Here is a 24,203-nt window from a genome sequence, read left to right on the forward strand (position 1 = left end):
TTACGCAATCCGTAGAGAGGAAAGACCAGTGAGTTTTCATGAAGCATATGGCTGTATCGCATGCTACAACAGGGCATATTAATGGTCCTTCTCTTTTTCCTCAGAAACTTGTTCACACAGGGTATAGGTCACAGCAGTTGCTGAATTTAACTAGGGAAATATTTAACAGAGTTTTTAAAATGCCTAAACACAATAAAGGAACCACTCACTACCTCTTTTGGACATGAAAACATCTATATACAAGCTACTCATCAGTCTTCCCTCCTTATGGATCAGTCATTCTGCTGGATTCAACCGTCTTAAACAGTGTATTTGACCTACGTAGTCAAGTAAGTTTGTGCCATGCAGAAGCAATAAATCAAATCACAGAATGAAATGATTTAATCAAAAGTGGCTGGCTTGCAAGATTTCAAGAAGTCTTTTTGACCCCTTCATCTTAGAAAACATGCTTCAGAGCCATGGATTCAAAGTCTTTATGGCTTATCATTGTGTAATCTCTTGCTATGATAATTATAACAGGAATTGCTGGGCTATATTTTGTGCTGAAGTAAAATATTATAACAATATATGCTATTGTTTCACAGTGTGGTATCATAATGCAGCTCTGTAGTTAATAACATAGCTCTGTATTGCCGTGCTACATATAATGACTTACTGTACCAGTCCGGATTGGGAGTCAGAAAGCACAAATTAATTTTCCTGACTGAAGAGAGAGAAATTTAATCTCAGCAGTCTAAATTCTAGATGTTAATTAGTTTGGATGAGATCAAAATTATACTTGTAATCTAGCTGTGCGCTCATGTTGGAATGTTTCGGTTTTTTGGTTTGTTTTTGATAGACAATGAAGCCAAAATCAATGCAAGTTCAAAGACATTAATAAAAGAGTTTGTTGAAACCCTTTAAAATAATACATTAATAATGCAGGTTATGGTATTTCAACATTGTAGACAGAAAGCTAGATATGTCAGGGCAAATTAAAGAGCTAAAATTTGTATTTCTTGCTAAATTAATAGGCTAAAAGAAGAAACTAGTTTGTTTGGTTTTTTAATGGAGGAGAGGCCTAGGGAAAATTTTTTTAGCAAATCCAACTATTTGAAGATTCTTTCAAAATAGGAAGCTGAGTTACCATTAAAAACAAAAGAAAATAAATATTTATTTTAGATTCTTTATATAGAAAGCTTGTTATGAGATTTAATAAGCAGTGCACATCAGAGGCTGGAGATATAATCATCTTCTGTTGAACTGGCTTTTGAATTAGAAAGCGAGTCCAAACTAGATAGCCTGAATGTCCTGGGATGTGAGTCAGTGACATATCAGGCACAAAACTACCTGCAGTGCCTTTTAAGGCCTTGTTTGTAACTTACAAACATTTATAGTGGGTGTGTAATCGTGAAGGCAGTCAGGGTAGGCTGTCTAAGATGGGCCTTGGTGTTCTCACATACATCACTCAGAATCCTGGAGGCTGCATTTGGCATTGTCCAAAGCCTGCTGATGGTAACAGTATTGTATTATCTGAGGCAGTGAAGCACCGCAAAAAGTAGACTGAAGTCCAATCAATGCTGCAAGACACACTAGGATGTATCAGGACCTCAGCTTCAGCCAGAAAATGTCCATTTGTTTAAAGGAAGAAAAAGGCATGACATTTAACACATTTAAAATTGATTATTTCATCAATAGGTTAATAGAAAACCAGGCTGCAAGTTCACTTCCTGCTTATACATCCATTCTCTAATGTGCGATTAGAGTATGAAAAATGAAAGACATAAAGGAGACTGGGAAAGGGGCTTTATGTACTGGAGACAGCTTCCCCTTTCAGAGGGGTGCCAAGTCTAGACTTTGCTATTTATATGCAAATTTTTTCAGAAAAAGTAAGTTTTCAGCGGGGAGATTGAGCCTCTTTAGTTGTTACTTCCTGCTGTGACTTGCTAAATGTCTCTTAAAACTAAAGGTTCATAATATTAAAGGACACAGTAGACACAGACACTTTTAGGCTTGACCAACTTAAATGTGTAGATAAATCTGACTGAATCGGTTGGTCTTCTGGATAATATTGTAGATTTTCATTTCAGTAATAGATGATCTATTTTTTAAAGTTAAGGGGATGGGTGACGGCAGTCGAGTGTCCAGGTTTCCATTTTTCCCCCTTATCAATGCATAGTATTAAAAACTGAATGCCACTGCATTGAAAGAATGTATATTGTTAACGTTCTAGGGTGGCTGGGTACTGCTCTTCAATTACAGTTGAATTACCATTTTATAATAGTGTTACTGGTTGTGTGCAGATGGTAGTTATCATTCTCAATGCTGTACCTGAGGAATTGCTCCAAATAGGCAACTTTCCTAATACAAGATAGTAGGACAGGGTTTCTCCTTACAGCACTAAACTGGATTCAGCGAATGATCACGTCACCTACTGTACGAATCAGGTTACATGCTCAATCTTCTGATTGAGCTACTTGTCCATTACGGGAAAACAAGTATTTTTCTATTCTTAGCCATTCAACTGAAGATACAGCTTTTTGTTAAACATTTGAATGAGTTAACTGTCATGGTACTTTTCCGTATAAACAATCTTTTGGTTGAAGTGCTTCTTGGCATTATAAAATACACATCTAGAAAAGAAAACAAGTAAAAGACTTTTTCAAAGTTTGCATATTTTATTTGTTGTGTGCATATCGTCTCAAAGGTTGAAGGGGCATACTGGGCAGGAGTGGGAGAAACAATATATACACCTAATTATGACAGATTTGTTACCAACAGATCCCACGTTGACTGAGATGGTAGACTAACCAGTTCCAAAGTGTGCACTACGATGCACCCTCACAATTAACCCTGCAGTATTTGACCGCCTTAGACCAAGATCTGAACGTGGGGAGAGACTAGGTGGAATATAAGGCCTGCTGAAGTGTCTATCAGTTGGTACTTGTCTCATTCTCTTGAAGATAGGTATGAGCTCTAATACTGCTGACAGCTGATGGAGATTTGCCTTTATCCCTGTTAGTATTGTGAAGTCTGTTCTCCACGCTGCATGTATATAGTTACCTGACAATCGCAATGCCTGCTACGCTGCTTTACCACCTCATCCTGAGACGTGGCCCCAGTAGGTAACATTTGAGACCTATTTTGGGATAGCGACGGGGAAGCTTGCTCTGCTATTGTCCATACATACAAGTTTGGTGGATAAATAACAGATAAGATTTTCCAGTGTGTTAATGTTGGTGGTTGTTAAATGCCAACAGTGTTTTTCTGTGCCTGGTGTTGTTTTGAAAAGAAAGATACAGGCCCTGCCCTATGAAAGTTACTCTAAAAATATTGTTAGTCTAGTGTATTTCTCATGTTGTGAATTAGCTTTTGGGGAGAAATACTTAGATTCTGCTAAAAGACAGTGAGAGAATTAATTTCCCATAATGAGCAGAGGATTTAAGTGCTTTTTGTACCGTTCTGTCTATTAACGTCAAAAACAGGAACTTGAAACTGAGAGAGATTTAAAGGTTTGATGGGATTCTAATAAAGCAATGGTGGCATTACAGTTTACCTTCCAAACAAGAATTTATACTTTGCCAATAACCTGCCTCTGAAAAACCAAGATGTGCATAGTAACAATGTCTACTTGACATTTATAATAATAATAATAAAGTAGAACAGCTAAGCATAACATTAGAAATAATGCTTATGGTGGTTTAGATTATTTGAACCTATTACATCATCACCTGGAATTAAAGGTTTTACGGTTACAGGTATCTAGTGATTCGTGCATCCTCTTAGCACAAGGGGAAATCCTTTGTTTGGCAATTTTTGCTATGATTTAAACAGCATTATACCTCGGTATTTGTCTTGCCTCTAATAGTGCATCATGTATACAAGAAGTACTGAGTGCATTTTCTATTCCATTGTCATTGCTATTTTAGATCCAATTATTATTGACAAGTCTTGTCATGTTGTAAAGTCTTGAAAGTATCTTTTTCAGTGGTGGGGGGGGAGGAGCAAGGCCTTCTGTGTTGGTGGTGGTTCTGAGAAGCTGTGGTGTTCTGTGTGCGTTTTGTGTGTGTGTCTGTGTAGCTGCTTCACATATAACAGGCTTGTGCTGGTATTTTACTTCACGTGCTACTTTGACATTTCTTTTCTCCCCCTTTTCATATTTTTCTTTTCTTTATATTTTATTATTTTCTCTTTTTTTTTTTCTCTTCCCCTTCTGCTCTCTGGATGCAGCCAAACGCAAAGCATGGAAACTAAACCGTGTTGGTAGCCTGCGAAATATATACAGCAGCAGCAGCACCAACACTGAAGGTAACAAATTAAAACAACACGTTTTAGATGAACACCTTACCCTCTCTCCCCTTTTTACCTGCCTCTCCAGACTTGTTCTCCTTTCCTCTCACTTTCCAAATGCAGGAATGGAAATCAAATTTGCCCAAAGCATGCGTGCTTTCATCTTTTGTTTGCAGAGTCATTCCCATGGTCTTTTCATCTTTTTGTTTGTGCGTTTTATTTTGCCATTCATGTTCCTTTCAGCTTACTTAAATTCTGACCTTTCCCTCTAGTCGTGGAGTGGTGATGTTTAAATTACTTTGGGAACCCATTTTCTTTTATTTATTTATTTTTCCCCCTTTATACATGTGGGCACTCAATGTAATATTTCCCAAGTTATTACAGTTTTTAAAAGTGTTAGTATCAGGTGTAATGATCTGTAGCCAAATACAATAGTGTGCCGTGACATTTAAGTAACAGTCTTAATTTGTTTTGTGAAAGCGTTCTCCATAATGCTCTTTGCAGCTCTAATCCAAAGGCGAGACAGAGCCAGGTCATTTGCATGTGCTACTCTTGCTTGTAAATTCTGTATATTGTTGTATTTCTAAAGGTCGCCTGGTGCCAAAGTTCACAAATTGACTTACATTGCTTTTTTCACTGAAGACAGCCGTCATGCCTTTTGTATAATAGCAGATTGAATTTTTCCCCACCTTCATTTGAACAACACAATTATAAACTGTCTTCTTTTTTTTTATTATTACAAATGTCAGAGGTCAAAATTACTTGGAAGCCAGGCAAGGAGAAAAACCCTCGGCCACCATCTCAGACAGCGAGTAAGAGGGGATGGTGTATGAAATATGGAATGCAAAATAGGTCACATCTCGGTAATCTTGGTATTATAGGGGGGAAATCTTTTTTTCACTTAAGTGCGAACCAAATGGGTCAAGTAATCGCAAGCGCATGCCCTAACACTAATTGACTTATTTTGGAATGATTATAACTGTAATATTTTTCTTAATGTCACTGTTTTCTGGGCTGTTGATTTTAGCGATTGCCAAGTAGTGGCATTAAATCTCTTGTAAATTTTAAATTGCATGCTATTTCTGTAAACAAGTCCCTCTGTTCACATCCTGATCATTAACCTTTGGTGATTTATATCACCAGCCTTTTTTTGCACAATTACTACCGTATTGCTGTCGGATGCCTTGCTCTCACCGACAGATAAAATGTGTCTGGGAAACAAAAGTGTGTTTTTTACTGCAGCTTGTTAAGGAAACACATTTTATTATAATCTTGTTTTATTCCTCGTTGTAAACTTAAAATTCTCACCTTCTAAGTAACAACAATAGAGCTATATCCATTGTGATACTGTTGTGTTACCTTTTAAAGCACTTAAGCGCAAAGTGTGAAATGAATTGGAGAGAAATAAATACTAGTTGCTGAACATGAATAGTTAAGCATTTTGCTATTTAAAAGGAAACTTCCGAGATACTTTTTTGTAATTTGCAAAATGTGTTCTTATTTTTTTCACTGATGATCTCTTTTAGACATGTTTTTCCCCCCCAGATCAAACATGCAGGCATGTTTGCTATTGTAGGATGACTCTTGACAAGCATTGGATTTATTGTTCTATTTTTACTAAAATTTTAACAATAAAATAAATAGAAATAATTGCATATATTTTACAGAAAGGAAGTTCATATTTGGGGGCCTGTTCAAACTTAGGTGCCATTTAACATACTGATACCTTTCATATTAATATATGGGTATGCTAGGGGTATGTTCATCTGTGGGAGAACATAACTGTAAAAGTTGAACTCCTAAGACTGCAACTAGCAGCACCAATGAGATTGTAACTGATTAGGCAAGGGGGAGGGGTGGTCTTTCTCAGAAGTACTCACCACGTGGGAAAGAGAGAGTCCAGGAAAATTGTGAGTAATAATCGTGCATCTTTGAGCTACTAAACAAAGTCTCTGGATAATGGCCGGCATTGCAAAACTGGGGAATGCGCAGTTAATCAGGAGTATACATAATAGGAGTCTGTCACCGTGCCTCAGTGGGTCACAGCTGAAAATACCGGATTCAGGACAAACTGCTGAGAAATGGGGCAGACCTCCCTCCCCCAAACTGGTGGTTATTCCTTCATAAAATATACTAAGCCAATATCAAAAGTAAACTTCTGTCTCACCACACTGGTTAACAAGAAGTCATAAATGCAGTCTCCTTGGGTATCCCAGCCCTTGTTTCACCATCCAGACAGTAAACTTAATGATGAGTGGTTATTTAAAGCCAATTTCATCAAAGGGTTCTTCTAATCCCAAGAGATCAGCCACATAGCCAGGTCAATATAGAACTCAGATCTTACCCAATAATCATGCTGTTGCCAATCCTTTAGTATCTAATATCTAAAGGTTGGTTATAAGAGGAAAGAAAGAGGAGAGAGTTATAATGGTCAGCGAAAACAAATACACTCATTGCAAAGTTCTTGTATCAGGTTTGAAGCAATGATGTTATAAACTGCAGGCTTGTAAAGTCTCTGGTAATTTCCAAAAGATTAAAAGGCCATCTTTGTCCGGCTTATCCTCGTCTATCCCTCCACAAACGCAAGTCGACACCACACCATTCTGTTTTGTTGCAAGCACGTTCCTTCCATTTCTGGCCAAAGAGCTTAGTCATGGGATCAGCCCAGTGTGTTTTCGGTCTGCCCAGCGATCGCATATGGTCTCTGGGGATCCAGTCACTGATGATTGAAAGGTACTCAGTCCATTAGTAGAATGCTCCTGTTAGTGTAATTCCATAGTCCAGAGATCAGAGCAGGAAAGAGGCAAAATGCAGATGCTTCTAGGGTTTTTTATATCTTCTCCCATGTGGAGGGACTGCTCTCAGTCTTAGGTTGTGGAAAATAACAGGCACAAAAAGGAGTCCAGGGTCACATGAGCTAGTCACATGCCCTTGCATGCTTCGATGAGTCATGAAAACAGTCATTACCCATATTCTGGCTAAAACATCCCCAGGAAGGCCCATCAGGCGGGGACAGGCTTCTTCCATCGTCTGTTACCCGAGCTAAGTGTCCTTTAATGGACCATCAATTTGAATAGTCCATTCACAATGTGCTGGCCAGACTGGATGTAAATTACCTTGTGGGTGTTATCCCAGGAGTAAACACACTTGAAATACTAATACTAGTTAATATTCATAACTTTAGATACAAAGATGAAACATGCATACAAATAGGATAATCATATTTGACAGACTGTAACTTTTCCATTGACATATTTCATATAAATTTGTCATAATTACATAACTGTGGTGGCAATAGTGATATATATTTTTTAATCATACAACAAGTCCTAAGTGCCATACAACAAGGGGAAGTGCTGGGAGGGAGGAAGGGAGGGGGAGGAAGTGGAGAAGAGGATCTTGTGCACTGCTCCCTTGTAAAGTCAGCCAAACAACGTTATAAGGGAGCATTGTACAACTTTAAAGGAATATGCTCCCTAATGGAGCAGCAACGTAACTTCGAAACAACGTTAAGCGGGAGGACGGTAAGTGAGGAGTTATTGTATTCTGTTGGAACTCTTGCATCCACAAACTGACTAGGCTCATCATTTCTTAACGGGGATCTTGTCACTATCCTAGCCCATGACAGCATGGCTTTAGACCAGTGGTTTTCAACTTTTTTTTCATGTGCGAACTCCTACAAAATTTCAGATGTAGATGTGGACCCCTTTGGAAATTTTAGACGTAGTCTGCGACCCCCAAGCATCTGCGGACCACAGTTGAAAACCATTGCTTTAGACTATTAATTTTTTGACATGCAGAGAAGTCCCATAGAGAAAGAGAGCTAACAGGAGCTGGAGCGAAACCAGGTCTCACTCCCTAGCGTGTTACCATTAGGTCATTAATATACAATAGGTAATATATGCTAAAAGTGATCAGTGGAATCCCAGCAATTCAACATCCTTACACCCCAGGGCCCAAATTCCATCCTCATTTAGACTTGATCAACCATGCTGATTTCATTGGGAGTTATGTGGATGTAACTGAGGGCAAAATTTGGGCAATGGTACCAGTCCAAGTAATAACAGGGACTAAATTTGTCTAACTTTTATAATCAGAAAAGAACAAAGTTGGTTAGACCAATAAGGTCGTCTGGGATTTGCCCCCTCCCTCTTACCTGCAATTTAGTGAGACTCCCATTATATAGTTATTCGCTGATTTAATTCTACGTTTGCAAGGCCATTATTAGGGTTTGCTGCAAACATTAGGTTTAAGATTTTATTCTACCATAGAGAAGTGACAAGTTGAATTCTTATTACAGGCAAAGCAATGGTCACTCTGAGTGAAAGATCCAAAATGTTTAGAGGGGAAGGTATATAATGTAAATTTGGTATGTTTATAAAAGACACCTGACCCCTCTCACCATTGTAATTTCAGTTATCGTCGTTATGCTGTTTAAATACAAATGTGATTTTTCAGAGATCAGCACATTTGGAGCATTGTACACCAGTGTAACTTTCTAAAATTAAAGAAACTAATGCTGTGCTTGCTCAGTATGCTATATTTAAACATCTATAATTATATCAAAACCACATTTCTTCTAGTCTTCATTCAGGGCTGCATGCATGACAAGTTTCAAGTATTAAACCCAAGTTGTATTTGAGTTACCAAGTATAAAAAAAAATCTGAAAATGTCTAATCATATGAAAAAAATTGTCCATGTTCATTAACTCCAAAATGCCTGAACAGATTTTTATGAAACACTCCCTTTAAAAAAGTAATACAGAAGTGACATTTCAGCTGTAACCATGGCTTTGCTGCCTTGACACTATCATTGCCTCATTTAAATGTACTTAAGTGTTAAGAAAGCTCTTAACATTTGAATTATATGTCCACTTTGAAATGTAAACTATAGAACGGCAAACTGAAATGTGAAATTGTTTTTAAAAGTATTAGGAAAATTATCAGTCTAGCATTGACATAGATTCTGCATAAACTGACTGAAAATGATTTCATGGATTTCCTCAAACCCAAGTGTCCTACAAAAACAACGAATGCCTACAATAAAATAATCCACTCCCCTGAGCTAATAACAAACTTTTTGTCTCCGGTTTGTCATGTAAGGGTGGTGATATAATTCATCCAATAGATCACAATCTTTATCAAGAGCTGTGGGCCAGAATACCTGTGGGTGACTAATGGCAGAGTCACATTGTCCTGATAGGGTTGGATTTCAAAACTAATTAGATTTAGACCACTGGATTTGGAGAGGGGAGAGAAGTATTAGCATAGTCATGCCCAGCGGGACATGGCACAAATTTATTTCCTTAATTGGAGCTGCTAATAAACATACTTATAATCTTCCAAGATATGAAGATAAATTACACTGAGTGACAAATGGTAATGATGGCGAAAATTATCAGGTACCTAAATAAATTAAAACAAATACCTTTGGTGTTGTATTTCTTTCACAACTACATGGGTAGGGCATAAATATCTACTGCCTCTTTTAGGGCATGAATATAGTTTTTTGCTGCAACCCTAAGTCTTTTCAAATGACTGATTCAAAAGTGTGGGTGGGTAGGAATTTTATGTGGGGGAGGGCTTGGCTGGGGGAGTTTAAATCAGTCTTTGATACCACATTGTTATGAAAACTAAGCTTGCAATATGTCATTTCAGGCATGTGTAATAGAATGGGTTTCAAGCTTCAGTCCCAACTGTTGAAGTTGTTTTTGGATCATTAAAAATATGTCAATATCTTTAGTCCTACACATCACTTGTTACTATATTTAAAGGGAAAGTATATGGTCCCTGTTGCAGAGTTAGTTGACTCATCCAATCTAAATGTGCAGTGCTGTTATTAATTACCAAGTAAGCAGCCAGCCTGATGTACCTGTGATAATGGCTACGTTATAGTAAGATCAGCATCCCAAAAATACGAAACCTGGTACCAGTACAAAGAAGATTAATTTTATGATTAAGGCACTGGACTAGGTCTGGTTTTACTTCCTGCCTCTTCCAGAGACTTCACACGTGACCACATGTCCCTTACTCCCACTATGCTTTAGTTCGAATCTGCAAAATCTTCCTTTCTTTCTCTCTCTCCCCCGTTGTCTGTTTAGATTGTAAGTATTTCAGGGCAGGCCCTGTTTCTATGTCTTTGCATGATGCCTAATTCAATGGAACTCTGATCTGAGGTGAGGCCTCTAGGAGCTACCATGATACAAACCACCACTAATGGATGCATAGTGTAGCATATGTTTGAGGTAACTCACATCATTTAGATTAGATACATGATTTTAGAATTACTCTTCAGATAAAAAGCCAACCGACATTGAAAAGTTTTCTGGGAAGAGGTGTTGCCTTTATGAATATAAAGTGATTTGAGTCAATCTTATGCATTGGCCATGTTCCATATAATTAATCAAATTAGGCCTCTCCACTTCCTATCAGAATGTTAGAAGAAGTAAGACATGGCATTCATTGTGGGCCCACTGCCTTCGTCTTTTTTCCATTGGGGAAACATTTCTCACTTAGCATTTATGGGCTTACACAGAAGGGATACCAGAGGTATGTCTTGACAAAGAAGAAAGTTTATCCAAAAAGGAAAGCGTTAAGGGATCCGTCCACTGAGGTAGCCTGAAATAATACATTATAACCTATTGCAAGCCTTATTTCATTGAATCCATAGGACGTGTTATCCATTTATATATGGTGTATCAATGTTTATTTTCACTTGTGTTGTACTTGGTATATAAGGAATATTTCTTTCTTTCCTAGGGTCGGTGGGTTGTTGATACAATAACATTCCTGTTGCCCCAATGAAAGTAATTAATAACCACATATAACTGCAGATGAGTTAGGCAAAATTAAAAACCAAAGGTGGTGGTGTAGGAAAATAGTAAAAGCCAGATCTGCAATATAAGAGGTGATATTCTAACATGAAGGGCAGCTGTTACACTGAAACTTAAGAGAACTCTACAGATTTTTTTATATGCATTGTCTTGGATATCCAGTTCTCATTGGTTCTTTGAAAAAGCATCACAGTGATGCATTACTCTTTAATTATGATGCACTCTAATCCGTACGTACGTGTCTCCCTCCAGTTCTGTCCAACTCCTGTTTTCCAATCCAAAAAGGTATTCTTGTCAGACATCTCCTGTTGACAACAACTTCCAAATGTAAAACAATTGCAGCTGTTTTTTAGCACTTTAACCCTTTGTCTGCTAGGCTTCCAGGAAATAATTGATGACTGATTGGCCCATTAACCTTTTAAAAAAAAATGTTTGACAGCCTGGACCTGTGTAATGAGGAGGGATTCCTTGTGAAATCAGTTTGATGGCTGAGTTGCTTGCCCCTGAGGATGCAAAATTAGCCCCGTGGGACCTCGTCTGCATAGAAACTGGACACAATTAGAGTAATATCCGGTGTTATTAATGTAGTTTGGAGTAATTGGGCAGGTTGATTTCGACAGGTTGATGGTGCTAAAATACTATTATAGTGGACCTTTCTATGAATAACTGTTAAACATGGAAAACTGTTTAATAAAATTTTGTGATTAGGCTTGGAGGGGTTTAAACAGCTCAACGTATAATATTGCTGGATAAAAAAACCGAACAGTTTCATTTTATTTTGTTACATGGATTCTTCTGACTGTGTATGTAGTATTTAAAAATTTTAAACATACACTACGTAGCAGCGCATGCATTTGCTCTGTAGGCATTGCTTTGTGTAATCACAGTAACATATAATATGCTGTATTATTTGTTATTTTAAGATCACAGGTTTGAAACCATAGTCTACCATATTTGGAATAGTTTAAACAGAAAACTTCTTATAAGACGAATCTTCAGCTGGTGCAGTTATTTCTGATCTTCTGTTTTTAGCCTCCTCCCCTCTTTTCTGGGGTGGGGAGCAAATTCAGAAGTGGAGGGCATGGGAAAAAGAATACGGACTTCCACTTCCTTCATGGACTGCTTCTCTCAGCCAGTTGTGGTGAACATTTGGGCAAGTTTTCAGACCAAAATAGCATTGTAGCCCGACCAAAAGATTACATAGCCCCTTTTACCAAGATGGGAATACATGTAATAACCTGCTGGTTGTGTGTGTTATCTGTGCCTGAGCCACAAAGGGTGTGAGTCTATTACAGCCCACAGTATGGCGCTTAGCCAGAGACTTCTGTGTTTAGCTTTGGAGGTTCCCAGTTCGTACCCCAGTGAGTCAGCCAAGATGGCAGCTGGCACAATGTCATCTGATCACAGCAAAGAGGGTCAGGAGATGAAACAAGAAATTTGTGTGTCAAAAACTATTCTTTGGAAAAAGTTTCCATGTAAAAATGGAATGTGCCAAAAGGTGATTCTGTACTACACCGTGTAATGTTCTTAATAGATTGTTTTGAACATAATGCATTTGGTAGACATTTCTGTAAACAAGGAAAAATGTATAATTTGACTGAAATATTCCTGAAAAGCAAAACTGGCAGTTGAGACACATGTTGATGGAAAATCACATTGGCCAAATGAGATTCTAACTTCTGGTTGTCTAGAAAGGGATACAGTGTGTGCAATACCTTGGCTGCCAAGAATGCCTGCCTAGAATATAACAGGAATTGTTGTAAAGTCTTTAATGCAAAGCCAACATGATGGTTGAATACTAATGTGTGAGGACTACATTCTGCCTGCAAACTACTCCCATTTTAAATTCCCTGCCATTGACTATGGATGTTCAGAGCTGACTATGATTCTGGGACTGGGGAAGGAGGAGGAATAATTAGTAATCAGAGAGCAGTTGGCTCTGTCAGAAAACCAGATAAAATACCTAAACATAATCAAATGTTGATGCCAAATTGTACTGGATATAAAACTGGTTGAATTGTTGAATTTATTCCTAATTCCAAATCCCTTGTTCCCACTTACGAAGTTCGCTTCTCTAGCCATAGTATGATCTAGGCTATCACCAATGGAAGGTAGGAGAATTTAATCATACATGTTTTTTAATTTTCATCTGAGTCACCAGGCAATTAGCAGAGATTTATCAAATCCATACCAAGTTAAAATATAGTTGAATTACAAGTAGGATTATCGTCCACACAGCTCCATAACTTGTATATGTGTTCAAAAATCAATTATTTCTTATGTATGAAGGGATCTCCCCTCTGTATCATTATGCTCCTCAGTTTTTATTTTTCTATGAAGATCTCTGGGATCTCCACAGGACCTTCTGTATACTTAGCAAAGGAGTTGCCTCAGTGCCAATAACATGCATTTTTTTTTTCATTTTGAAAGGGGCATTACTGAAAATTTTACCATACGCTGTTGCTTCTCACTTCTCTGACAACACATCTTGTAACTGTGCAGATATATTTCTCTTGTACAAATAGATGGGAGCCTATTTATAGAATATACACCAGGAGGTTTTTCTTAAGGGGCAGAGGTGGTGCCACTGGGCCTCTAGAAATTCTTCTTCAATACTTGCATGTTTGAAGGAAAGTCCTATTAATCACTTAGAGACCATTAAAAAGAGTAGTAATGATAAACTCTCAAAGTTGGACTTATTAATACAGGAAGCTGCTAAAACAGGTGCTTGATCCTTCCCTTTCTCTTCTTCAACTAGCCTTCCCCGTTCTTTGTTCTGGCTCTCTTCCCCCTCAATAGCACTTGTAAGGTAACTTATTTTGTTAATGTAACTTTAGTTTTGATAAGGATTATATATCGGAGATGTGAACAACGATCTGATCATTAAAGAAAGCAGCTTGGATGACATAATCACACGAGTTTGATGTCACTAAGACCTGTGAGAAGTAAATGCAGGTTACGCAGTATTTTATGTAACATGAATCTGGCTATATATTTTGGCATTACCCATCTTGTTTTGGCGAAGGAGTAGTTATATAGATGTCCAACTAAGAGGTTGCAGAGTTAAATCTTCTTACAGAAGTTTAAATAAATAAACCCTGATGAGAGCTACCGTTAAATGTGGCTGGATTTCAGATCCTTTTCATGCTTTCATTCTTGCTTGAGTAAGCCTCCTGAAGTCAATAAGACTACTCCGCATTAGTGAAATATTTGTAGGATCAGGGCTCAAATTAAGGAGAAAAACTGTTGATTTTGTCCCTTACAGTTCTCTGAGTCAGTTCTTGAGCTCATTTTCAGTTCTTACTCATTCGTTGGGCAAATTCCCACTAAAGTTATATGGCACCACATGTGTAGATTATGAAGTCTTCCTTCCAGTATTTATGTAAATTAATTGTTATTTGTGATGATGGTAGTCTAGAGGACCCACTTGAAATTGGAGCCCCATTGTGTTAGGCACACAGAGATTGAGGACACAAGCCATGCCTTCACTGCTAAAAAAGGTGTGTTTTTACCATAGAATAATTAATGTGCTTTAGCTATGCTGCTGCCAAATCCTAGAGGAGACATGGCATCTGTAGTTTTTACTGTGAGGTCAACTATAGCCAGGACTGAATGTTGACCTCACCTAGCTACCTCGTGGTAAAAACTACAGGTGCCTTGTCTCCACTAGGGTTTTACAGTGGGATAGCAAATACATGTTAGTTATCTTGCTGTAAAAATCTCACCTGTTTGGTAATGGAGACATAGCCACAGAGTAAGAGACAATCCCTGCCCCAAATTGCTTGCAATCAAAATAAGCAAGACAGAAAAAGGTGAGAGGCAAGGGATATAACAAGCAAGCAGTGTGCATAATGTAGTGATTTCCTAGTGCCATATTAGTTCCATGATTTTTTTTATTTTGGATTTTTGTTAACTTTTTAGAAGTGGGAAGATTCTTGGAGCTCACATGACAAGAGGGGGCATGGTGTCACGTGAGTCCTGAGGTTCCTGGGTGGTGGTCTCTGGCTACACTGTTTTGAGGTGTAGGGGGAAACGGGGTAGTATATTATTATGTAATGTATGTAGTAGTGTAAAGTAGTGATCCCTTGAGATTTACTTGTAGGTTAAACAGTATATCATTGTTTTGCATGGATAGGAGGGACTGTCTCTCTCTCTTTTTTTAATCATGTTTTTAAAAGTTGTAATTCACAATATTTTGATGCCAAACCAATGAATCACAAAGTTGGGACTCCTTGTAATTAACTGATGTGGCATCATGATCAATAATTGCAACATATAATTCAAACTGTGGGCCAGCCCCAGGGGAGTACTTCTGAAAGCCGCAGCTGGTTACAAATATGAGCCTGCCAAACAGCTATGGCTTTCATAAGCCTTTGCTGGGTTTTTTTGCCCCCCTTATGTTTTGATTTAAAAGGCCAACTTGAGGTGTCCTGATTCACCACAGAATAATGTTTGCATTCTCTTCCCCTTGCAATCACAGGCCTTATCTCAAAGCTGACTTGCGCCTGAGGGAAACTTTTGACCAGCTTTTGATAGATCTCTTCTGTGAGCCAGGCTGGGCCTGACCCATCCTGGACAGGTCATTTAAGTGAAAGTGAACCCTGGGCATCTTAAATTTGGGGCCAAATTATCTACTGATTTTTAATTGGCAAAGCTGTAATGAAGTTAGTGGCGCTCCACCAATTTACATGAGTGGACACTTGGCCTGTGGACTGGAGTTTGAATTTATTGGGGAAAACTGTTGCCCAGAGATTGAAGGAATGATTTCCAGTGAGCACTAAAGCTGTATTTAAATGGACTGATTTTTAGACTTGTCATTTATCGGTACGTGTTTATGAATGACAAAATAACGCAAAAGTTCCTTGGCTGTAAATGTATAAGTCTCTCTAAAGCAAACCCATTATACTTTATGTTCACTGGTACATTGTACTCTTTTATTCTAGTCGTTCAATGATTCCTTGAGCTTTGTTCAGCTTCCTTGACTTTTTTTATTTGGCTTTGGGTGTCCCAAGTGTGTTTGGAATCTGTGTGTCCATCCCTGCAGTATCGCTGATACTTTCTTATAGTGTGTTCCTCTGGCCCTGAAGTATTTTTCTTATGTTCCTGTTATCCTTGGATAGTCCAGTGACCCCTTCTGTTGGCTCCTCAAATCATTTTCACTGCTCCTTTAGTCTCCCTAAGCTGCTGAGAAGAAAGTATTGAACTAATATTAATCCTGTATTGCAATTTATTTGAGCTGTGGAGAAAAGATTATTCAAGATGGTTATCAGCTGTGTGTATGTGCATGTGTGTGTACACTTAAAATGTATTATGTATATTGTATATGATACATACATATAACATCTACACGAGAGAAAAATTTACTCCAGAGGATTTGTATTAAACATTTTTTTATTCAGTAGAACATTCATCTTAAGTTATTTTTCTAAGTGCTTCAGCAGATTTTACAAGAGACTGATTTCCCTTCAAATATTGGTTCTTAGCTACCTCTGAGGCTTAGCGGAATCTAGGCTGGGTTTTTTTACTAAAATTTACAGATCTCCCTAAAATAGTTGGTATTTCATCCTCATGAAATAAATTTATGAAGCCAGGAAAGAACAAATAAAAAGCTATAAAATCTTTGAGGCATTTTCTGGCAAACATGATGCTTCACGAGAGGAGAAATGTGTTTGGATTAGAATCAGATGTGCAAACTTGCCTTTGCGTGTAACACCATAGAGGTTCTGTCCAAGTAAGACAGTTTTTAGAGCTGATTGCTGGTTTCATTAAATGTAAACTGTTCATCCCACTGCTGTTTTTCAGAACAAGAAGAAAACTTTGAGTTTATTATCGTTTCCCTCACCGGCCAGACCTGGCACTTTGAAGCGACCACATATGAAGAAAGAGATGCGTGGGTACAAGCCATAGAGAGTCAGATCCTGGCCAGTTTACAGTCGTGTGAGAGCAGTAAGAATAAGGTAAGGTGCACAACATCACATTGAAAGTGAGCTAGGGCTATTGATCATTAGAGAGAATTCAGGATCTAGGGTATTGTGAAAAGTAAACATATTCAGCAAGGTCCGTGTACTTGTTGGACACAGCTAAGGAAAAGTAAACCAGGCAAATTTGTATGCCTCCAAAATAATTCAATATGAGACATATTTTATCCTGTTGCACATTCTGATTTTATATTTAAATCATTTAAATTATTCTTTATTTTTTTGTCTTTTCCATCTCTCATAATTTCAGATGTAGAATCTTAATCTTTTGATTGGAACATTTGCTCTAACAATACAAACTGTATTTTGGTGGGGAGGTCTATGGGAAAGCCTTGAAGGGCTGAGAAAAGAACAGCTTATTTAAAGCCAAATCTCTACTGGATGCTACTGGGCTTCTCCATGGCAGTATTCCATTAAATGCTCTGGATTACTTAATAGTAATGTGCACTGCTATCCCTGTGAGTAGGAGAAGACTTGTGTATAAGGTGGTACACATTTCAGAAGTAATGATCAATTATTCTTGTATCCAAATACTGTTTTTGTGAAGCGACTGTGTAGTTTTTCTTTCCTTGAATTAAATGTAATTCATTCTTTGTGGTTTTGTTATTAGGCCAGTCTCAGGGGGAACCAATCAGGAAGCAAAAGCCTGGTCCTTTTTATGGTGTCCTGGGGATAGGCTTCCCCCATCACGTTCATATTTGGCACAAGCAATTTCTTCTGCTTTCTCTGAAAAAACCTCCCCCAACCCACAGGTTCTTTCTGTAGAGGGCTGACAGTTTGCTATTCTTGAGCCTCTTGATTTTTCAAACATTTAATAACTAGAAAACAAGAGGTGAGCGGGGAGATTCTTTTCACAGACCTGTAGATCCTTTTGCTATCCATGTAAAGAAACTTCTTAATGATTTATATTCTGTTTTGTCATTAAGTAGGGGACCTATATTTTGAAATGACTGGCTTTTTTTATTACTTCTATAATCAGGGTAAACCAGACCAAAGTAATTATCATAGTAATGTAATTTACTTCCCATTTTTTAAAAAATTGACTTTTTATATCTGAGGTGGAGAAAAATCACTGCCCATTTATTTCTCTGGCCTGTCTTCATTGAGCTCAGTACATTACAACAAGATGACAATGAAAATTACGCTGCGAACATTAGTACAAAATGTTAATATAATAGGAGGTAAAGAATGCTGGTTTGAATATTTAACACAGTAACTGAAGAGAGAATTACGTTTTGGTTATATAAAGGCAAGAGAGACACAAAAAAGAAACCACTTAAAAGTTATATTTGTATGGAGGTTTTCTGGGAGAAGTTAGTTGGGGATTGGTCCTGCTTTAAGCAGGGGGTTGGACTAGATGACCTCCTGAGGTCCCTTCCAACCCTGATATTCTAGGAAGTTTTTATCATTCACCTCTGGAAGTAGGGCTCAAGAAGCACTTGGAAGGCATAAGTGAAATGAATTATATTATCTCAGTACTCCGTGTCCTGTTGACAGAGCAGAAGTATATATGTGAAACTATCATATATATGACCTGATGGAGCTCTCATTTAATTCAGTGGCAAATAATTTGGTGCAGTTCGCACTTTCTGCCTAGGAGAGATTGCAAGATTTAGCTGGTTTTTGAGGCCAAGCTACCTCTACATGGGCAATTGTCTTTCCAGGTCAAAGTAGAGGTTATGGGCAGGCCACAGTGGAAAGAAACACCCATTGTAGCCACCTAATTAAATCTGATCTTTTGATGATAAAAGGCTTTCAGTTCAGCTTCCTTTGCAGACTATCCCTTAGTCTTCCTGTACACAAGCATACATACCAGTAAAAAAAAAAAAAAAGGGTTTATAAATAAAGTTATATAATTTATCTCCAAAAAGTACTTTACATGTGATCATGAATGCTGTGCTTCATTTTTCAGCTCAGCTTTCCTCTACACAATCCCATTATTGGTCAGAGTGCAGTCCAATATCTCATAAATGCACAGACTTCCTGTGTTCTATGCAGGGAGCTTCAATAAAAGTTTGAGCTGTCAGAAATATGGATGAAAATGGGTAGCTATGCTTGTCAGGCACTGAGCTGCAGTACTTAAAGATGCCAAAGGATCAACTCTTTGAGAAGCAAACTAAAGATGTCCAATTCCCTGATCATGTTCATTCAACCCTGATCTGAACTTTCTTTTTTTTTCTTTTTCTTTTTGCTTTTCACATTGCTGACAATTGTGTGTCTAAACCTTTTCATTGGGTTCTTATTTCTTGTGTGTGTGTTTCTTTAAATATACACAGTCCCGACTGACAAGTCAGAATGAGGCCATGGCCCTTCAGTCAATAAGAAACATCAGAGGCAATTCTCACTGTGTGGACTGCGAGGCACAAGGTGAGTATAGCCATTGCTATAGAAGGACTGTTGTTATCCTTGGCTTTATAAAGCTTACGCATTCTCTTTGGTCCAGGGTTACGTGAACACCTGTTCTGATTCTTTCCCTCTTGGTATTGTATTCCACATCCCTTTGCAAGCTTGGTGTTCATTATGAAGGTTGATTAGTCAGGTTTACTTTACATTAATTTGTTATTAATACATGCTATGTTATTATAAGCCCTGATTTTTCGCCCGTATTTCATCTGTCACATTACACATGAGTTCATACATTTTGTCTTCGAAGTTGAGGAAAAAATGGTTTTGTTTCATATTTCTTTTCAACATAAGATGCTACCATTGTCCTCCAATAAGGAAAAAAAATCATGTGCCCTAGCAATGTTGTTAGATGTGTAAAGCTTTGCTTGAGCTTTCTGCAGTTTTCATATTACTGACAAAGGAAAATAAAACATTCGCTAGTAGTGGAATGCTACAAAATTGATTTTGTATTTCTTTCTCGTAGTGCTTTTTTTAAATTCTGAATTCTTTTAAAATATATGGACTAACAGTTAGCAAAGGATTGGCCAGTTTAATTTCAGAGGTGCTGTTCTCACTACTCTTTGTTACCCCTGCTTCTAGGGGTTTGTAAGTCAGCTATAAAAATTAGCTCAGGGCTGAAACTTAACAATACAAGGTCCCAGCTGAGAAACAATCAATTGGAGAAATAGGACGAAAGGGTATTTGAAAATTCTTATTTCTTTTATGTTTGAAAATCATACTCATTTCTTTTAATTGTACAAGGACCAAAAATGAAAATTTAGTAATTTCTGTTGCTTTTTTGTGCTTTTATCTTAAAACTGATATTTTATAGACCCGTTGTTTTATAAACTTGTCTATTTAGTTATCAACTTAAATCTTTGTAGCATCTTCCCTAGACTTAAAACAATTCAGTAATGCAGAAGTTTTCACACTTAATACACTGTCCATATAATGAACAATAAAACTGATCTCAATAACCCACCAAGAAACTCACCATAACCCTATCCCATCAACCTGCTTCTTCCTCACGTAGCTTGGAGGGGATGTGGGTATCAAGAGACTACTGGGCATTTAGAATAGAAAGCTAATGTGTAACGAAAACATGTAAATGTCCCTGTTACTTTTTTTTACTTTTTAGAAATGTGAGTAGAGTCCATTAAGATCCTCTCTGTTTTCTTCCTTTCATTGCCCCTTCAGAGGCCCCAGTTCATGCCAATGCCTCCTTGCAATTAAGGAAGGTTTGACATTGCTTACATTGAAATATATCAGATATTCATAGGTTGTTGAAAGTGGGTCAAGAGTAATGCCGGGAGCTGAGCATGCTGGTTCTGTAGTGTTGGCCTAGCTGGCTTGGACACTGAGTACTAGAGCTCTGGGCCCTAATTTAGATACTGTCAAGGCAGCGCATTAACCTGCTCTGCATAGATCTTTGGTGTTAATTTTACAGATACTTTTTACAGGGACTTTACATTCTATAAGCCAGTAATCCAAAAAAGAAGAATATATATGATAAACTAATGGGTTTGTTGCTTTAGGATATATTCTATCATAGACAGACTAAAACAATTGTTTGTTAAAGCATCTTTTCTGTCACTATGGTTATCAACATTAAGATTTACTCAGCGACTAATAGAGCTCAAGTGAAATATATAAAATATACATGCAAAAATGGCTCATTTCTATACGAGTGCTGAGAAACTGCCTAAATATGTATTTTGTTCATTCAAAATACTAGTGTATGTCAGTAAACTACATTGTGAAATTCTGTTTTCCTGCTTTTTTACTTTTATAGGATTTCACTAAAACCTCACTCCAGTTGCCCAGAACAGGCTAGACGAGGGTATATGATACCTTCACAGGTCTACCTCATAGACCTGGCTGCTAAGGTTCAAGCAGTCAGTTATTAGCGAACTCAGAGACTTAGCTCAGAAGTTCTGTGGGAGGGGCAAGTGGTTAAAAGTCTCCATTTCCAGGTCACCATTAAATGTGAAGCTTTTATTTTGAAAAGGAATTCTTCAAGCATGCATTCTGAGAGAGCATCTTTAAACAGCATTTTGCCTTCCTGGGCCTGCCAAAGTCTCTTTCTTCAAGCCTCGCTTTTGTAGGTCCCCATTTCTGGCATGTATGCACTCCAAACACTAGAGCTCAGAACACTTTGGAAAGCAATGACCATTATGGGCCAAGTCTGCACCCACACAAATCCAAATATTCAGAAGCAATGGGATACCTAAGGCTAGGTCTACGCTACCCGCCTGAATCGGCGGGTAGAAATCGACCTCTCGGGGATCGACGCTCTTACTCCACCAGCGGAGGTGGGAGTAAGCGCCGTCAACAGGAAGCCGCAGAGGTCGATTTTGCCGCCGTCCTCACAGCGGGGTAAGTCGGCTGCGATACGTCGAATTCAGCTACGCTATTCACGTAGCTGAATTTGCGTATCTTAAATCGACTCCCCCCTGTAGTGTAGATGTAGCCTAAGAGATTGCATCCCCCAACCAGCCTTCAATTCCTTTCAACTACCACCAGCAGCTTCATGATCAGAATCCTCATTCATCCTGTTTTTCCAGTGTTCTCATCAGTTACCTTGTTAGCAGTTGGTTTTAGTGATTTAGGTTCTATTGGCGTTACTACTTTTGTGTTTTATTGGTTAGGAATAACCGTTGCCGGGTTCCAGCAGCCTGGCTCTTTACAAGCCTTGGACTTAGGTTTTATCAGTGCCCTTCTATTCTGTTCCCATGTCAGCACAGAGTGATAAAATAGGTGTCCAGGGCAGAACACTGTACCTTTTGCATGACTCAGATGTCATTGCCAGACCAGAGTACTTGCTGTGTTTCAGAAGGACGCTGTTGTGGCAGTGCACAGCTTGTGCTGCCTTATCCCAGAGGCTATGAAAGGAATTGGAATCCCTGCTTTGACTTCCTTCTCGAGGAGCCACATAAGACAGGTGGTGTTGCTGAGGAAAACCCAGCTGACTCTGTGCCTCAAAGTGCTTTGGCTCTTTCCATGAAGAGGCCAATGGGGAGAGATCCAAGGGTAGATCTGAGTCAGGTCCAACGCCTTCAAAGAAGCTCCTGAGAGTCATGGGTCCAGTGAGCTTAGAGTCTCCAAGATCATAATGAAGAAAAAAGAAGAATGGATGTGGCAGCAGTTCAGCACAGGGCAAATCATCTAATCCAAAGGAGCTGGGACAGTTAATATCTTGGTACTACACCTCTACCTCAATATAACGCTGTCCTCGGGAGCCAAAAATCTTACCGTGTTATAGGTGAAACTGCGTTATATCGAACTTGTTTTGATCCACCGGAGTGTGCATCTCCCCCTCCCCCCCGGAGCACTGCTTTACCGCGTTATATCAGAATTTGTTATATTGGGTCGTGTTATATTGGGGTAGAGGTGTATATGCCCTTTTTTTAGATTACCACCAATCTGATTGTGGTTCTCTTCCAGGTGAAGAGAAGGAGGAACTTTTTGGCAGGGATAATGACTCTGAGCATCTCCTTCATCTTGATGCAAAAGTATTTGTATCACCATTATCTCTCGTGGATTTCAAAAGTTTTCAGAACAAGTTTTCTTATACATGTGCTGAAGCTTTTAATCTGGAAATACCAATAGTTCTACAGAGGTCACATTTGCTGTTTGACATACTGGAGAAAAAACAAAAGGGAAGAATAGCTCATCCAATAAATATAACTCTGCTTGAACAGTTCAAGACCTTTGGCTCATTCTAGCATTGTCTTGCTGTATCCAAAAAGGAGAAGAGAACCAATCATGTCCATACAAATGGTTTTGAGTATTTTTACAATACTCTAACCCCAGGATTATAGGCGGTATCAACAGGGAGTGAAGCAGGTTGGTCCAAAAAGTCTTTTTGATTTGCACCTTCTGAAAAAGACAGCATGTGTTTTGTCAGTTATCAAGCTCTACTTGATAGGTATGTTTTTTCACCCTATATCAGCGGTGAACCTTTTTTTGCAGCACATGGCATGAAATTACAAGGGAAATACTCACTTTCATGTGGCATGCTGGAAGTGCAGAGGTCAGTGGCACTTCTGCGATGTTAAATTTCAGAAGAGAGCTTTTCTGTGCTCTTATTTGTATTTTAGAGCATCACACATGATGAACTCCATATCATTCACCCATCAGTTCCTGATGTCTGCCTTTAAATTCATTTGAGAACAACTGTTCAGAAGAGTACATTGAAACAAAGGTCATCAACAACACTATTGCTTTTTTTTTCATAGAATCAAAAAAATCAGACCATTTGTTCCAAGCTTGCAAAACTTTGTTTTGGGGACTGAATTGATTATTTAATTCAGTCCCGTCCCTTTCTTTGTTTTCTTGTTGGAACTGAGGTCAACAGCCTGGGTTTTCTTGGAGTCATTTCCAAGGACCTCAGCCATCTCATTCTTAAGTCTGTCCTTATCTACTCACTTAAGATCTGTAATCTTCATACATGACCATATTTTCTAGCTATTGAAACTCGAGATACCATCCTGAAAAGATTTCTAGTGACTTCTTGATTGTATTAGAGTTTGGTACTCTACTTTGATGTTACTGCCATTGTCCATGGAAGTAGATAAATATTTCTTCAGCAAAGGATAGGGAAGGTGAATTTAACAATGCTCAAAGACAGTCTAGGTCTCCTGTCATCCTGCCATCGGGGATCCAAGACAGAGACCTTTAGTCTTGGCACGTGCAATTATTAAAAGATCTCTGAGAAGACTAAGCTAAATATTTCCTT

General features: G+C 38.3%; 1 protein-coding gene across 35 annotated transcripts in view; it reads left to right on the forward strand.

Moving 5' to 3' along the window:
- Window positions 1–24,203, forward strand: part of AGAP1 (ArfGAP with GTPase domain, ankyrin repeat and PH domain 1) — a 653,489-nt gene that overhangs the window by 564,511 nt on the left and 64,775 nt on the right. For 19 of the 35 annotated variants that reach the window (XR_006175449.2, XM_008172585.4, XM_005292111.5 and 16 more), the window contains 3 exons: window positions 4,210–4,287; window positions 16,905–17,059; window positions 19,357–19,447. Coding sequence is in view for 28 of the 35 variants with exons in the window: in XM_008172585.4 (XP_008170807.1) it covers window positions 4,210–4,287; window positions 16,905–17,059; window positions 19,357–19,447 (324 nt within the window). In the remaining 7 variants the exon portion in view is untranslated. The remainder of the gene's footprint in view (window positions 1–4,209; window positions 4,288–16,904; window positions 17,060–19,356; window positions 19,448–24,203) is intronic. The other 16 variants (XR_010591412.1, XR_010591414.1, XR_010591411.1 and 13 more) reach the window with 1 other exon arrangement.

The sequence above is a fragment of the Chrysemys picta genome, chromosome 11, assembly GCF_011386835.1.
Source record: "Chrysemys picta bellii isolate R12L10 chromosome 11, ASM1138683v2, whole genome shotgun sequence".
Lineage (NCBI taxonomy): Eukaryota > Metazoa > Chordata > Testudines > Emydidae > Chrysemys > Chrysemys picta.